This window comes from Arvicola amphibius, chromosome 2, assembly GCF_903992535.2.
Source record: "Arvicola amphibius chromosome 2, mArvAmp1.2, whole genome shotgun sequence".
Taxonomy (NCBI): Eukaryota; Metazoa; Chordata; class Mammalia; order Rodentia; family Cricetidae; genus Arvicola; species Arvicola amphibius.
The window spans coordinates 34,874,334-34,891,406 of NC_052048.2; the positions used below are offsets into that span (position 1 = coordinate 34,874,334).

At 44.4% G+C, this 17,073-nt stretch overlaps 1 protein-coding gene across 2 annotated transcripts in view; it reads right to left on the minus strand.

The window, feature by feature from the left end:
- Mtmr14 (myotubularin related protein 14) overlaps positions 1–9,717 on the minus strand; it is a 45,550-nt gene extending 35,833 nt beyond the window's left edge. For both annotated transcript variants that reach the window (XM_038318393.2, XM_038318392.2), the window contains exons 1-2: positions 9,449–9,717; positions 6,763–6,911 (exon numbers count right to left, since the gene is read on the minus strand). In XM_038318393.2, the coding sequence (XP_038174321.1) occupies positions 6,763–6,911; positions 9,449–9,604 (305 nt within the window). In that variant the 5' untranslated portion in view covers positions 9,605–9,717. The remainder of the gene's footprint in view (positions 1–6,762; positions 6,912–9,448) is intronic.
- Positions 9,718–17,073: the final 7,356 nt, after the last annotated feature.

Consider the following 17,073-nt stretch of genomic DNA (forward strand, 5'->3'; position numbering starts at 1 on the left):
CCTTCAAGTTCTCAACCTCGCCTTCCCCCTTCTTCCTATCCCTCTGCCCCCCTACTCTTAAATTTTTGTCTGATTCCAATTTCCAGGTGGGTCTATATATGTTTTTCTTTGGGTTCACCTTATTACTTAGTTTCTCTAGGATCATGAACTACAGGCTCGATGTCCTCTGTTTATGGCTAGAACCCTGTAGTCAGACTGATTATCTTAAATATCACCATAGAACTTTTGTCCAACAACAGAACAGAGGCAATGACCCACATCGGAGCACTGGACTGAGCTCCCAAGATCCAGTTGAAGAGTGGAAAGAGTGAGAGTATGAGCAAGGAATTCAAGACCATGAGGGATTCATCCAGTGAGACAGTTTGCTTGAGCTAATGGTAGCTCATCAACGCCAACTGGACTGGGAGTGAATGAGCATGGGAACAACCAAGCCCCTCTGAAGGGGGTTGACAGCTGGGACAGAATGAGGGGCCACTGATAGTGAGTGACACTGGGATTTGTCTCTACTGCATGTACCGGCTTCTTGGGATCCTATTCCCTTTGGATGCAAACCTTGCTCAACCTAGATGTAGTAGGGAGGGCCTTGGACTTTCCACAGGGCAGGGTGCATGGCCCTCTCTTAGGATTGGAGGGGGTGGGGTGGCAGGGTCTGTGGAGGGAGAGGGAGAAGAGTGGTAGGAGAGGAGGGAGGGGGAATTTGGATTGCTAATTTTTAAAGTAATAATATAATAAATTTAAAAATTTTGCTCTGTAGGGCTGGAGAGATGGCTCAGAGGTTAAGAGCATTGCCTGTTCTTCCAAAGGTCCTGAGTTCAATTCCCAGCAACCACATGGGTGGCTCACAACCATCTGTAATGGGGTCTGGTGCCCTCTTCTGGCCTGCAGGCATACACACAGACAGAATATTGTATACATAATAAATAAATAAATATTTTAAAAAAATTGCTCTGCAAAAACCAAAAGAACCCAAGAGGTTTAAGAAGACTAACACCCCTTGGTATAGCTTTCTGGAAGATCAGGTTTAAGAAATAATTTGTTAACTTTTTTCTTTCATGAAGGAGGAAGAATGGCAAGTTTTGTGAGGCTAGGGTGCCTTTTTCAATCAAGTACCCACAGACACGACAGCACTGACTCACCAGCAAATCCTGCAGCTGAGAAGCTGGATGCTGCTGCTTTCCCTGCCCTGCTTTCTCTATGATAAGTAAAGGCACTTAGTCCAAGACAGTGCAGCACTAAATTCTACGAATATCAAGCAGAGCACACAGCTTGGCTCCCAGTGCCTAGCTTCCCACCTATCCGGTCACCATACCCTTCTCTCAGCCTTGGCAGCACTCTTTGCTGCGCTGACCTCAGCTAGTTCACAGCAGCCCCCTCTGGGCCTAATCTCAGAATGTGGGAAGTAGAGGCAGGTGAATCAGGAGTTCAAAATCAACCTTAACTATTCTTTGAGTTTACAGTTAGCCTGGGCTAAATTATGAGACCTTACCTCAAAAACGAACAGAAAAGCAGAGAGATTGTTCAGTGGCTAAAAACACTGCACAGCTTTGTGGCTTAAGCCTAGATTCTAATACCGTAACAAGCTGGGCAAGATCTCATGTGCCACTATAACACCAGTATAGTTGGGGACAGGGCAGTGGGCACTAATGGGGCTGCCAGACTAGCTGGAAAATGAGAACTCTTTCAGGGAGAGACCTTTCTTCACAGGAATAACGCAGAGTGCGACAGATGAACACAATGTTCTTTGGACTTCACGCTTGGGCACAGGTACATGTACTGCCCCCCGCCACTCGCACCTATACCACACCCATATACTACATTCACACATTCTGGGGCCGAGGGGGGAGGTTGGAAAACCAGGCACCACCATACCAAGTCCAGTTCTAAGTACTAGGAGGTAGAGACAGGAAGGTCATGAACTCAACAAGGTCATTTTGGGACTATGTACAATTCAAGACCAGCCTGGGCTATATGATATCCTGTCTCAAAATCCTAACATACAAAACCTTCCATCTTCCAGGTTAAGTTCTTGCAACACAGAAGGCTGAAGCAAGAGTTCTAGACCCGCCTGTGTTACATAGTAAGACTAGGTCTCATAAAAAAAAACCCACAAACACACACACATCATCAACACAGATAGCACCAGTATTTAACTCTGAACTGTCAGGGTTCTGAGCTATTGAGACACATTCTCACTACTATGTACCCCAGGCTGTTAGCAGGCTCAAAATCCTACGTCAGCCTCCCAAGGACTGGGATTATGCTGGATTCTGAGTTCTTTTAAGTATAACAACATTCCTTTTCTATTAGGCTAGATCATGGCTTATCTGCCTGGTCACTAGTCAAAGAACCAGTTCTGTTTCTGCTTTCTCCCTAGTTCCTGTTTCTTTTTCTTTCACTTCCAGTGAATTAACCACACCCAAATGAGCACTGTATTCTTATACACGTGTATCTACAACCAGGTGGTGAAACTTCCTTTGCTATTTATTTATTTGCAGTTGAAGAGTGAACCCAAGGCCTGTCAGAATTAAATCTCTAGCCCCCTCCATCGGTATTAATTGGTTTTTAGTCTTCATGAATATCATTTTCTCACAAAACTATTTTTAAAGCATGGTGTGGTAACACATGACAACTGTTATTACCCTTGAGGCCAAGGCAGGAAGACTAGGTGTGTGCGGGAACAACCAAACTAGTTTAGGAATGTTGTACAGGTTAAGAACACTTCTTGTCAGAACTGATGTAGCAACACTATTTTCTGTGTTTTTTTAAAATTTCCTCTGTGTGTGTGTGTGCCCTTTCAAAGGATTGTTTATTTGTGGGGGGGAGAAGGAGGAAAGGATAAGCATACATTATGGTATATAGAGGTCAGAGGACAAAGCTGAGGAGGTGGTTCTCTCCTGACACCTTGTTTTTTTGAGGGAGGGTCTTATTTCAGCTGCTGTGCTGTATAACTGAGTTCCTGGTCAATTCTGTATTTACTTCCTATCTTGTTATAGGAGCTCTGGGATTACAGACAGAGTCCCCACATCTGGGTTGAAAGGAACTGTAACAGAAGTGCTTTTCACCTGCTCGGCCATCTCACTGCACTATGCCCCACGCTGGTCTGGAACTCACAGCAATCCTATCTCAGTCTCCACAGTGAACCAGTAAGCCCAGCTAGAGTCCACAGTTTAAACCACTACCAAGAGCTCAGGCCCTCTGTAGACTGCCATTGCTTGTTTACACCCGCCAAGCTTGAGGATGAGGATTTCACAAGTGGGGCTTCTCCTATTGAATTCGTGGGGTCCACCAAAGAGAGGCAGCTAAGCAAACATTCAGAGAAAACCCTGTGGCCTGCCTGCACAGAGGGTGGGCAGAACTGCGGAGGCTCGTTAGCTAGGCCAAGTCACTTCCTGAATCTAGTTATACCAGGCTTAACTCAGTTTCACTAGTGTCACATTAATACTTAAGACGCATGTAGTCATATTTCTTGCTACCCAATTATATTCAAACTCTATTCCCTTCAACAAAGTCACTGCCAACTAAAAGTCACTTCAGTGTAACACAGTGAGCATGTGAGAAGTGGAAAGTGACTACACACAGAGACAGGGCTCAGACACACGCTCGTGATCTCAGCTACACAGGACGGGAGGGTTCTGAGGTCAAGATCCCACCTCAAAAAGAAAAAAAAGGGAGCTGGAGAGATGATCCATTGATTAAGAGCACATGCTGCTCTTCCAGAGGACCTAAGTTTAGTTCCCAGCATCCATACTAGGAAGTTCACAATCACATGCAAGCTCCAGCTCCAGCAGGGACTTCATTGGTACTTGCAAATCAATGCATATACCCACAGACACAATTTAAAAAACTGTTCAAAGCCCTGGGTTTGATCTTGACACCAAACACATACAAAATAAAATTCTAACAGTCTTGTAGGCGTTTTCCTGGAAAGTGAGGCCCTCATGGACAAGGTGGCAGTAAAGAAAGAAAAGGCAGACAGGGGGACAGTGGAATCATTCTGCTTACTGGCTTGTGGGTAAAGGGAAATTGTCTCTGGGCTTCATCTTTTTCCTCTGTAGAATGGGGGTGATTCTATATTTTTCATAGGTGACTGCAGGACTTAAATAAGCTGGTGTGTGAAATCCTAACAGATGACAACAAGTAGGCAATCAAGAAATACCACCCCTCTCACCACCTCAAGATAGGGCAGAGTTCAGGCTTCTTTCAGACTTACCTTGTAGCCAAGAATGGAGTCAGTTCTCTCCTGCTACGATGTAGGTCCCGGGAATAAGACTCAGGTCCTCAGGCTTAGCGGCAAGAGTCTTTACCCAAGGAACCATCTCAAAAACCCTGACCCCTGACTTTGAACTTCTGATACCCTTGCCTCCACCTCCAAAGCCCTGGGATTACAAGCATGCACCATAATGGCCAGTTTATATAGTGCTAGGACTGAACCCAGGGGCTTCTTCTATGCCCTATGGACTCTGACAACTGAGCTACAGCAGCTGCTGGAGATTATTCTCTTTAAAGCTAGAATGAATAAACACTGAACATGTTTCTCTCAGAACAACTAACCATACCTGAGAGCTCATTAGAGAATGCCGAATCCTGGTCCCACCTCTGAGGTAGTGAATCATATTCTGCAGTAACAAGATGCCTTGCTGGTTCACTCACAGAGTTGGGGTGTTAAGCTTAACATCTGAATGCTATCAGAGGACAGTGGTTAAGTGCCAGACAGCACTGTAGGAAAGAGTAGGAAAGGGCAGAAGAAAAATAAATAGAAGAGCTGTTCAGAAATAGTAATTTGGGCAAGGCATGATGGTGGAGACTTCTAACTCCACCACTTGGGTGATGTAAGCAGAAGGTTCATGAGTTCAAGGCCAGTCTTAGTTACATGGATGACAATATTGATAGTGAAGAGACAGAGAGGGTATGTGAGAGAGAGACAGACACAGACTTACTGACCACCTTGAATGATTGTAAAAGGCTAAGTTTCCCTACCCTTGGAAGGGCAGTTAGGAAGAGAAAAGCTATGAACAGTACTGGAAGGTGCTGTAAAAAGCACAGATGCCCAGGGAGGATGTGATACCAGTTCTAGGATCTTCACAGAAGGGTAATATGCTTAACTTTTCATTCTGGTTTAGAAGGCCCAAGAGAGGATCTTGGAATCTGTACTCATCATTTGTACACAGGTGTTACTGATGAAAAGCACTAACATCCTTACATGTCCCAAAAGTCCACACTCCTTGGTAATGATCAAGATGCTACACCAAGTTAACAATGGAGACTCACACCTGTAATCTCAGAGCTTGGGAGGCTGAGGCAGAGTTAAGATAAAGATCAGCTGGGTCTACAGTGCGAAACCTGTCTCAGAGCAAACAAAACAGGAGGAGGGCAGGAAAGGGAAAGGTGAGAAAAGGAAGGAAGAAAAAGGGGTGAAGGGAAGAGAGGACAAGGAGAAAGGAAGGAAAAGGCAGGGGAAAGAAAGGAAAAGGAAAAGCCTATTCAGAAGTTGTTCTAAGATCTCTGGGGATACACTATCACCCTCCCAAGCCCTGTTGCACAGGCTCTCTTATCATGAAGTTGTCTCATACACACCAGGCAGGATTAGCCATTCTCCATTTGCCTACAGTAGCACTTCTCAACACTGACCACACATATGAATTACTTAAGCATCTTAGTATGCTGTGATTTTTGACCCCCTAGCTCTAGAACCCCAAAGTCCTTGCTTCTCCCCAGGTCTCGGTCTAATGGCCTTGCTTTGAGGACAGGAGCCTATCCATCACCTCATCCACAGGGCCAAGCTTACATAGCAGCTCCTGGAACTTCCTTAAGATAAACAGCAAGCAGGAAACTTAGGTGAAGAAACTGGGAGCAAACATGGAGTCTCAGTGTTGTGCCAAAGAACCATTACCCTTTACTGACTACCTAATGAGAGACTCCTGTATCAGGTGCTTCAAGTCTCCTCCGCTGTGAACTATTAACCTATGTAAAGCACTCAAGTCTGTGTAAGACTTTAGTGCACCAGGTAGCTCTTATTTTTAATTCTTAATGCAAACACATCAGACTTGTATTAGCACCATTTATAATCAGGGACTGCACTAGTCACTTTTCTAGAAATTTAATTAGTCTTTGCAAGCCTTAATTTTGATGAGGCTTGGAATTACCAATGAAATCCTAAGGATAAAGAAGATGAATAACTTGTCTAGGGTTAGTTACATGGTCAGAAAATGGACAACCAGGATGTTAACTCAAGTAGTGTGACTTTAGACCTTAAGTTCTTAAGACATACACATGGCAAACACTCTTAAGCCTGTTTTGAAAGCCGGACATGGCGGCATAAGCCTGTAATGCCAGCACTTAGGTGGTAGAGGCAGGAGGATCAGAAGTTAAAGATCATTCCTTTGGCTACACAAAGAGCTCATGGCCAACTCAGGCTACATGATACCCTACCTCAATAAAATACAGTCTATCTCGATATGTCACCATTCCTTCTAATTACGCCTGCTAAAGACAAGCAAAGATAGCACTGAGGTTGTTTCAGGGAAGTAAAGTGTTGTGTTGGTTATCTTAGGTCAATAAAGTCAAATATGAAAGAGAAATCCAGTGCTATGACTCCACTTCTCATGCTATCCCGCACTACCCTGCCAGTCAAACTCAAAGTCATAAGTAAACAAAGATGCCAGTAACTAAACACCACCTGGGAAAGCGAGCATGCCCTGCCCAGTTTCCTGACCCTGGAGATGAGCTTCTCAGGTCTACCAGACATGGTCACAGGATGCTCACGTGTCTTTCTCTTTCTCAGAACTCTCATACTCCAGGAATACGATGTGACGGGGGTAGTGGCCGCAGATATCACCGTTCACATTTGGAATCACGCTGAAACAGTAGTCGCGGCCAAATAGCTCCAGACATCTCTTCTCAATGCGTTCAACCTGCATAGAGAAGGAGACTTGAGCATGAAGAAGAATCTTGGGATCTGAAGTCATGAGAATTAAATGGCCCATGAACAAAAAGGCCACTGGAAGTGACAAGTACTTTTGTGATTATCATTCAGTGTTGGGAAGAAACAATGCTGGGCCATAGGTCCTTCTATGTTAACTCACATTGTATGCTTCAGAAAGGTATCTAAACCCATCATCCACACTGTATGTAAGACTATGCGTAGTCAGCTTGGCAGTGGTGGCACACACTTTAATCACAGCACTCGGGAGGCAGATGCAGGCAAATCTGTAAGTTCTAAGCCAGTCTGGTCTACACAGTGAGTTCCAGGACAGTCAAAGCTGTACAAAGAAACCCTATTTTGAAAACAAAACACACACACACACACACACACACACACACACACACACAGAAAGAGAGAGAGAGAGAGAGAGAGAGGAGAGAGAGAGGAGAGAGAGAGAGAGAGAGTTTGTAGTTAACACTGGAGAGAGTCTATCATTCATAAGATGTAAAAATTCTTTCTAGATGTAGTGACACATGCCTGTTATCCAGGCACTTGGAAGGCTGAAGCAGGAGGGTTAAGAATTCAAGGCCAAGCTGGGCTACATAGTGAGTCTTTGTCTCAAAAATCAAAGCAGCAGTAACTCTTGCTTTAGGTTACTATAAGAGCTTTAACACATTCCATTTCTTTGACACTAGATGCTTTCCTATTCTACAGCCCCAAGATAATAATATTTGAAGCTTTTGTCAGTCAGACACGGCGGGCACACCTATAATCCTAGTACATAGGATGCTGAGGCAGGGGGATGGCAAGTTCAAAGCCAGTCTAGGATATATATATATATATATCAAATATATATATATATATATCATATATATATATATCTCAAGACCATGTCTCAATAACTCCTACAAAAATAAAGCAGCTCTAGTCAGCAAAATAAAAGCTGCAGACAGCTGGCTCCTTCCCTACTATCTGCTTATAATACTGAAGGCAAGGCTCCCTCTAAAGTTACTCCTTTTGTTCACAGTTCAGAGAAGAGCCCACTAGAAGAAAAGCTTACAACCTGTAACATAACTTTGCAAGACACCATGATGCCTGGAGCAGTATTAGGACCAGCTACATGAAAGTAAAGGTTTATCTTGTAAAACTCTAATCTTCAGACATTAAGAGGGAGGTGGGATCCGTCAAAAATCACATACCTCCTGCAAGCACTCAAATGAGTTTCCTTGACCACAGGTGTGATGGTTCACACCTGTAAGCAGTACTTGGGAGGCCAAGCAAGAGGATCATTGTTACAAGCCATCCTGGATACATAATGAATGTGAGGCCAAGCCAGGGCCCCAGGGAAAGACCATGTCTCAAAACAGGCAAGATTGGTGATACATCTCATCTGGTAGAGTTCTTGTCTGGGATGCATAAAAACCTGTGTTCAATCTCTAGCATCACATAGACCAAGCATGAAGGTGCACACCTGTAACCCCAGCAGTTGGGAAGTGGAGACAGGAGGATCAGGAGTGCACAACTTGGTTTTGGATATACAACAAGTTTAAGACCTATCTGCACAAACACACATTACAAATCTAGGGTCTGACCACCAGAAATTGTGATTTAAGAGAATCTAAGACCAAGAAACTTTTGTGTTTAAGTAGTACCCCAAATGATGCCAAGTATAATCTGAAAGGTACTTAGTTAATCTGGAGAGATACTACCCCATCATTACTGGTCTTTCCTAGGTCACCTCTGAGACTAATAGAAGATGCCATCTACAGCATGTCCCAGCCCCTAGGTAACCTCTGGAGCCAAACCAGTTTATGGTCCAGGATAGACGAACCCCAATCAGTAAACGAAATGCTAAAGCTACCACACTGGAATTGAGAAGGGGTAGGGTCTACCAGTGTGCAGAGGTGAGTATATTTCAATCAGACCAGGAGCTTTCAACGCCTGGTAATTAGAACAAAGGGAAATTCCGGGAGTGGGGGGGGGGGAACAACAGAAACTTCTTTCTGATAAAAGGAACAGAAGGGGAATGTGGGTTGTCTTCTTGTTCTACAGGAAAGGAAAGGGAAGGGCCTAAGTCATGCTGGCACCTTATAAGGAGGCGACTAACTCAGCTGCTCTCTGGGCTCCATAATGCCCCACTACTCCAGGCTCCTGCTCTGATCTCTGGGCTGGGAGAATCTCTTCCCCATTTTTACTTTGATTTTAGAGGTTCTAGGCTCATGAAGGGTAGCAATTTTCCCTATTTCCTACTGTCTAACCTTTGCACCTGGCCCGCAGCTCCGACCCTTGACCTCCAAACCCCTTGTCTAAAGTAACCCCCCCCCCCCAAACAAAACAAAAGAGCCTTGGTCCTCTCTTTGGTGTTAAGCCGGACCCTTGCTCTCCGAGTTCACATGTTGGATAAGTTCCTCCTCTGTGCCTTCCCAGGGAGGTCCCTTCCCGCTCTCCTCCCATCCCTGACTGTCGTCTTCCCTCAGTAACTCAAGCCTGGGACCAGTTCCAGGTCGCTGCACCTCTGGGGCTCACCTTAGAGCCGCCAGTCCCGCCGCCGTCCTTGGCCCGGTACTGAGTCCGGGAGAACTCCTCCAGCAGCTCCCCAAGCCCCGGCTCCTGAGGCGGCGGGTTTCCCGAAGAGGCGGTGGACTCCGCCGAGGCTGCGGCGGCGGCCCGAGCGCCCGCCATGCCCGCCTCGCGTCCCCTCAGGGCTCCTTCAGTAGGCCCATGGCACCTGAGCCTCGGACTCCAGCTCTAAAAAACCTCCTGAACCGCCTGAGCCGCCGCCTTCTTCGTCCACTTCCGGCCCCGCCCCACCTCTCCGGATGTTTACTCCTGCGACGGCCAATCAGAGCCCGGGTTCGTGCCCGGCCCACAGGTTCCCCGGCCCACCCCTGACGCGGAGGGATCCAAGTGGTCTCACGGCGGGGGCCGCGCTCCGCCCAAGGGGTTCCCCCGGGGGAAGCCGGGCTAAACCATTGCGGCTGCGGAGGGGCGGCGGCGGGAACCATTGGAAGGCAGCGGAGAGGGCAAAGAACCGACAGAGCTGGCAGCCAGAAGGACAAAAACTGCAGGTATTCAGACAGCATTTCAAAAGGCACCTGTCTTCCACTGCTGCTCTAGACGTCCCTGCGAAGACAGCGCAGTCTATCATCTTCCTATTGAGGAAGGTGTTTGAGAACTGCCTTATTCTTTTTTCTTTAAAAGGATTTTCTAGCTCTTCTTGACTTTGGGCAGACGCCAGAAGATCACCAGTTTGAGACCAGCCTGGACTACACCTTTAAAAAATAAAATAAAATAAAAATAAACTATTTCAAATATTTACAAAAATATAGGTAATAGAATAATCTTCCCTCAATTTTCTATTAGCTGCTCCCATCATAAATCAATATATGCCAATCTCCCGCTCAATTCTCTCCTGTCCAGAGAATTATTTTATTTGTAGTTTGTTACTGTTGTCTGTGTTGTTTGTTCTGGAAATTATTTTAAAGCAAATATCAGCTATTAATTTCATTAGTGAACACATAAATATTTATTTCTAACAGATCAGGTTTTTTTTTTTCCCCAGCAAAATAACTGCAAGGCTATTTATATCATAGCATTCTCTCTGTGTGTATATGTGTATCTCCCTCTCCTTACTCTAGGTTAGTTGAAGCCCATTATATTGCCCAGATGGTTGCCTTCAGCTTTGAATCTTCCTGCCTCAGCCTCCTGAGCCAGGGTTTACAGGCAGACGCCATCACTCCGCTAACAACATAACCAAAAGTGGTCCTAATGCTCAGCCTGTGCGTTACCTCCTCAGTCTCACACTTGTAATTCCTGTATAAACCAAACGTTTTTGTTGGTTTTTTAGACATGGTCTTATGTATCCCAGACTGGCTTCAAACTTGTATCAAACGTGGCTCAGCAGTTAAGAGGTCATGCTCTTGCAGAGTATCGGAGTTCAGTTCCTGGCACCCGTGTTACTTGGTTTACAACAGCCTGTAATTCTAGCTCCAAAGGGATCCAGTGCACTTTTCTGGACTCTGATAATACCTACATTCACCTATGCATATATCCATTTGCAGGGCGCACATATACATACAATTAAAAATAAAATAAATCTTTAAAAATTGTGGTGTAGCCAAGGTTGGTCTTGAATTCCTGACTCACCTGCCTTCGCGTTCCCTGTGCTGGGTATCTCAAATGTCATTCCAAAATATTAGAATTCATAGTCTCAAGTGATGTCTATTCCCAGGTATCAATTTTTGGAGAGAAAGGGTTATGACCTCATCAAGTATTATATATCTGAGGTAAAATTGCCCATTTGGCTTTTAGTTACACAGTTGTCAAAGGTGACTATCAGCTAGGCACTTGGTGAAGATATAGCTTATGCTCTAAGAGAAAGCTCAAAATAAAATTAATGCTATTAAAACATAGTAACTTAGTTAACAGAGTATCTTAATTTTACTCATTTTCTTAGATTTGTAAGGATCTAAGAGAAACACAAATCACAAGCCCTGCTGATTGTTAGTTTCTCCTCACCCCCAACTAGGTGATCTCTATTCTGATTTCTAATACAGTAAATTAATTTAGACTGTTTGGTGCCTTAGTCAAATAGAACCAAAATATATTCAGTTTTGTTTTTAATCTCTTGTCTTCTACATCGTGATGGTTATTCTTGGCTACCTACTTGGGAAATGGACCATCAGTTGGGTAGTTGCCTCCATCAGATTGGCCTGTGGCCATGTCTGTGGGGCATTTTCTTGATTGCTAATTGATGAAGAAGGGTTTCACCTTCTGTGGAAGGTGCCGTCCTCTGGCAGGTAGTCCTGAGCTGTGAAGGAAAGCAGGCTGAGCAAGCCATGGGGAGCAAGTGGGTAAGCAGTGTTACTCCATGGTCTCTGCTTCGGTTCCTGTCTCCAGGTTCTTGCTTGCGTTCCTGTCCTAATGTCCCTCAGTGATGGACTGTGACATACAAATGTAAGCCTAATAAATTCCTTCTCAAGTTGCTTTTGATCAGAATGGTTTTTTATTGTAGCAACAGGAAACTAATTGGACGAACGTCTTTAAGATTTATCTAGCTGGTCACAATGGCACACACCTGTGACTGCGGCCTTTGGCAAGCTGAGGCAAAGGATAAATGAAAGTTCAAGGCCAGCTGAGCTACAGTGAAAGCCTACATCTCAATCTTGCTGTGAGCTATTTTGTAGATATATTTTGGTAAAAACATACATACCATATATATACATATATATTCATCTCACCAGTCCCACTTTTAATAATTCTGATGAAAATGTAGTGATATCTTATTGGGCTTTAAAAAAATCCATCCTTTCTCCCTCCACCCCTCCCTTCTTCCATTCCACAGGGTCTCATATAGCCCAGGCTGGCCTCAAGCTCCCTATTAGCTGATTCAAGCATGCACTCTAGAGACATGCCCTTCTAGAGTCTTTTGTGGGTCTAGCCTAAGACTCAAGTGTGATAGGCCAACCCCCTACGGACCGAGCTCCACCCCAACTCCTCTTTTCTTTTAATTTTGGAGACAGAATCTTATCCAGACTGGCCATAGACTCTGCAGCTCTAGGAATCTCCCTGCCTTAGGACCTCAATAAGGATTGGATCTGGTCAGAGAGTAAGTTTATTTATTAATGTATAGAATACATACCCATGAATATGCCCACTTTAATTGTACCTGTGAAGGACTGCTGACAAATCATAAAATCCTTACCCCAAGACATTGAACATTTATATCACCACAAAAGTCACTCCCAGTCTGCCAGTAGGTCTCTCTCATCTCCACCCCCAGACACCACTGATTTGCTTTCTGTCACTAGAAGTTCCTATAAATGGAATCAAACAACGTGTCCTCTCCTGCATCTGGCTTCTTGGGCAGAGTTAATTTTGGCTTTAATTTGCATATTCCTGATTAATGAAGCTGATCACCTTTTCCATATTTATTGCTGATTTGAATATTCTCTCTTGGGTGCTTGTAAACATCTTTTGCCCATTTTTCTTTCTTCCTCCGTCTCTATCTCCCTACCCACTTCGTTTTGTTTTGTTTTTTTTCTTTTGGGATTGTGGGCATAAACTCAGTATGTGTCCCAGATTGACCTAGAATTCACTATGTAGCCCAGGCTAGCATATGCCTATCCCGCTAGCAAATCAGGAGGCTGAGGCAACAGGATCCAGGCCTGCCTGGAATACCCAGCGAGTTCCAGGCTAGCATTCAGGTGCTTCTATGTCTAGTTCCCACTGTTTTCTAAAATTGATTTTAAATTATTTTTGAAAGGGGGGTCCCACGTATATCACACTGGCATCAGACTGTCTCACTGAGGATAACCTTGAACTCCTGGTCCTCTGGCCTCACTGCTGCACCTGTTCTTCAATACTGGGATGGAACTCAGGACTTCCTACAAGCGAGGCGAGCACTCTGCCAAGGGAGCTACATCCAGCCCTGAAATTTTGTACTTAGTGTAAAATAGAAGTAAAGGGAATTTCTTTTTTCCAAGTTTTTTGTTTGTTTGTTTGTTTGTTTTTTGGACAAGTTGCTCCACCATTCCTGTCCCCAGGGACCTTTCTCAATTTCTATCTATTCTGACTATTGTGAGTTGTAAAAATCTGTCTGAGGACCTGGTTCTTTCTGTAACTAACATCAAGCAGCTCAATAAGCCCTTTTATTTTAAAGGTGCTTCAATATCAAAAGTTTTATTTTAATATTTTTTTTACAAGACTACCTAATTGATTCAAAGAGACTTATTTAAAAGTAAAACCTTTGTTGTTAGTCAGGGGTGACCTCTTTTTAAAATTATCACTTTGCATAGGTCCTTTCTTCTCATTAAGAGTCAAACAGGGCCGGACGGTGCTAGCACACACCTTTAATCCCAGCACTCAGGAAGCAGGGGCAGGAAGATCTCTGTGAGTTTGAGGTCAGCCTCGTCTACAAGAGCTAGTTCCAGGACAGGCTCCAAAGCTACAGAGAAACCCAGTCTTGAAAATCCAAAATAAATAAATAATAAAAGAGTCAAACAAGGAACAGTGCATGGTCTCTCACTTACAGTTCCAACCCGTGAGAGTCTGAGGCAGGAGGATTGCTCTGATTTTCACTCCAGCCTGATGTGGGATTTCCCTCTGTATGCTGTGATTATCATTGATTAATAAAGAAACTGCTTTGGACCTATAGCAAGGCATAACTTAGCTAGGCGAGAAAAACTAAACTGAATGCTGGGAGAGAGAAGGCAGAGTCAGAGAAAAGCCATGTAGCTCCACCAGAGACAGACTCCTGAACTTTAGCCGATAAGCCACAGCCTTGTGGTGATACACAGAGTAATAGAAATGGGTTTAATTAATATGTAAGAGTTAGCAAATAAGAAACTAGAGCTAATAGGCCAAACAGTGATTTAATTAATACAGTTTCTGTGTGATTATTTTGGGTCTGGGCAGCTGGCACAAACAAGCGGCCTTCCTCCAACACCAGCCTGGGCTACAGAATGAGTTTCAGGACAACCTGGGCTACAGAATGAGATTCTCTTAAAATTAATTTCAGACATGCCTTTCCTTTCAAGCCTTACCCCTTGTGTCAGGCACCATATTGATGCCCAGCAAGAACTAGACTGACATTCACAGCTTCCTTCTAAGGAAGGAGCGAAAGTAGCTGGGAAAGATGCTGGACCTGGAGCACAGACAAGAATATTATGGCCTTCCAGCGTCGAACACATTGTATCTCTCAAGTCCCCAGGCTTTGTGAAAGAATGGCTCATCTGCAAGTATTTCTGCTGGTACCTTCCCAGTGAGGATGGCCAGCATCTCTGAGCCTACCTCCACCTGCCTCCACACTGCACCTGCTACCCTGTGCTGAAGTCTTTTGAAGATTGACAGGCCTGGTCCAAAGGATTGGAGAACAAGTACCTTGGAGGCTTGCAAGAGGGGAAAATCTAGATATCTACTGAGCGGGTGTTGTGTCTCTGAGCCTGATAAGAAAGCCTAGGCTGTTCAGAGGTACATCTGCCATGGACATGACCAGATCCTAACGCTAGAGATGATTATTTTGTGCTTCATAATCTTGTATCCAGGAAAAAATGTTATTGTTTTCTGCTAACCATTTAGAGGCAAGGTCTTACTCTGTAGCTCAGGTTGGCCTCAGCCTTGAGCAGATTCTACTGCTTTTGTCCTGGGATTACAGGTGTGAGCCACCAATGTTAAAAGTTCTCAGCACATAAAGCTTAATTAATCAAACAAAACGCAGCAATAAAAACCCAGTGACTGTGATGGTATGCACCTGTAATCCAGCATCCAAGAGGCTGAGGCAGAAAGATGGAGAGTTTCAGGGCAGCCTTGGCTACATAGCAAGCTACTATCTGGAAAAAAAAAAACTCAAACAAGGTTTGAACTTGCATTCGGTGTATCTCCCAAATTTCCAACTCTATTTTCAAACATTCTCATTCTCCTTCAGTTTTAGGTGTTTTTGTTTGTTTTGCTTTGTTGTTCTAAGATAGTCTCATGTTCTCTAGGCTAGACTCAACTCCCAAAGTAGCCAACGACAACCTTTAACTTCTAACCTGTCTCTGCCTCCTGAAAGCTGGAATTATAGGCTTGCATTATCTTTTTTTTTTATGTGGTTCTGGGATCAAGGCCAGGATTCTGTGCATGCTAGGCAATCACTTACTGAATGAGCTACAGCCCTAACCTCTTCTTCTTCCCTCCTTTCCTCCCTTTCTCCCTTCCTCCCTCCCTCTCTTTCTTCCTTCTTTCCTTCCTTCCTTCCTTCCTGCTTGCCTGCCCTTTCTCCCTCCTTTCTTTCTTTATTTCTGTATGTATGTGATGTTTGCATCCTGTGAGTTTCTCTATCTTTTGCAGACTCCATAAAGCAAATGTTTTCATTAGAGAGGCAGCACATGGGATGGTGACCTGGGCAAGGATTTCCCAAGTGTGATGCATCTACCCACTATCTTTTTTTTTTTTTTTTTGGTTTTTCGAGACAGGGTTTCTCTGCAGCTTTTTAGAGCCTGTCCTGGAGCTAGCTCTTGTAGACCAGGCTGGCCTCGAACTCACAGAGATCCGCCTGCCTCTGCCTCCCGAGTGCTGGGATTAAAGGCGTCTACCCACTATCTTACACTCTATTTCTGATGTTGATCACGAGACTCAGGTGCTCTTAGTTTGATTCAGCCCTTTGAAAGTTCTCCATTATTAGCTCATTACTGATAATACAAAAATCAAAATGGGCCTGGAAAGATAGCTCAGCGTGTAGTTGCTTGCCTGGTGTAGGAGGTTCTTATGTTCATGTGCTGCTTTCATTGGTTAATGAATAAAGAAACTGCCTTGGCCTTTTGATTGGGCAGAACTTGGGTATGCAGGGAAAACATAACTGAATGCTGGGAGGAAGAAGGGCGGAGTCAGAGAAGCCATGGATTCTTTACCTGAGACGGATGCCAGTTTTGAATCTCTGGTAAGCCACTGCCATGTGGCGACACAGTTTAATGGAGATGGGTTAATTAAGATGTAAGAGTTAGCCAATAAGAAGTTAGAGCTAATGGCCAAGCAGTGTTTTAATTAATACAATTTCTGTGTGGTTATTTTGGGTTTAAGCTAGCCAGGCAGCTGGGAAGAACAAGCAGGCCCTCTCCTTGCAACACTTGCCACCAGGCCTGATGACCTGAGTTTGATCCCCAGGACCCACATACTAGGAGTTCCAATTTCAGGAAGTTGCCCTCTGACCTCCACATGCACCAGGGCACACACACATAACAAGATTAATGGGAAAAATGGTTTTCTTGTTTTGTTTTTTGTTTTTTTGAGACAGGGTCTCACTTTGTAGTTCTGGCTGTCCTTGAACTCACTATGTAGACCAGGCTGGCCTCAAAGTTCTGCCACAGAGATCTACTTACCTCTGCCTTCCTAGTGCTGAGATTAAAGGCATGCACTACTATGCCTGAAGAAAAAAATGTCCTTTTTTAAAAAGTCAAAATGGCTGGGTGGTGGTGGCACACACCTTTAATCCCAGCACTCGGTAGGCAGAGGCAGGCCGATCTCTGTGAGTTCGAGGCCAGTCTGGTCTACAAGAGCAAATTCCAGGACAGGTTCAAAGCTACAGAGAAACTCTGTCTCAAAAACAAAAAAACAAAACAAAACAAAAAAGTCAAAATGGTTGCAGACTGGTCAACATAGTCTTAGAGATTTTC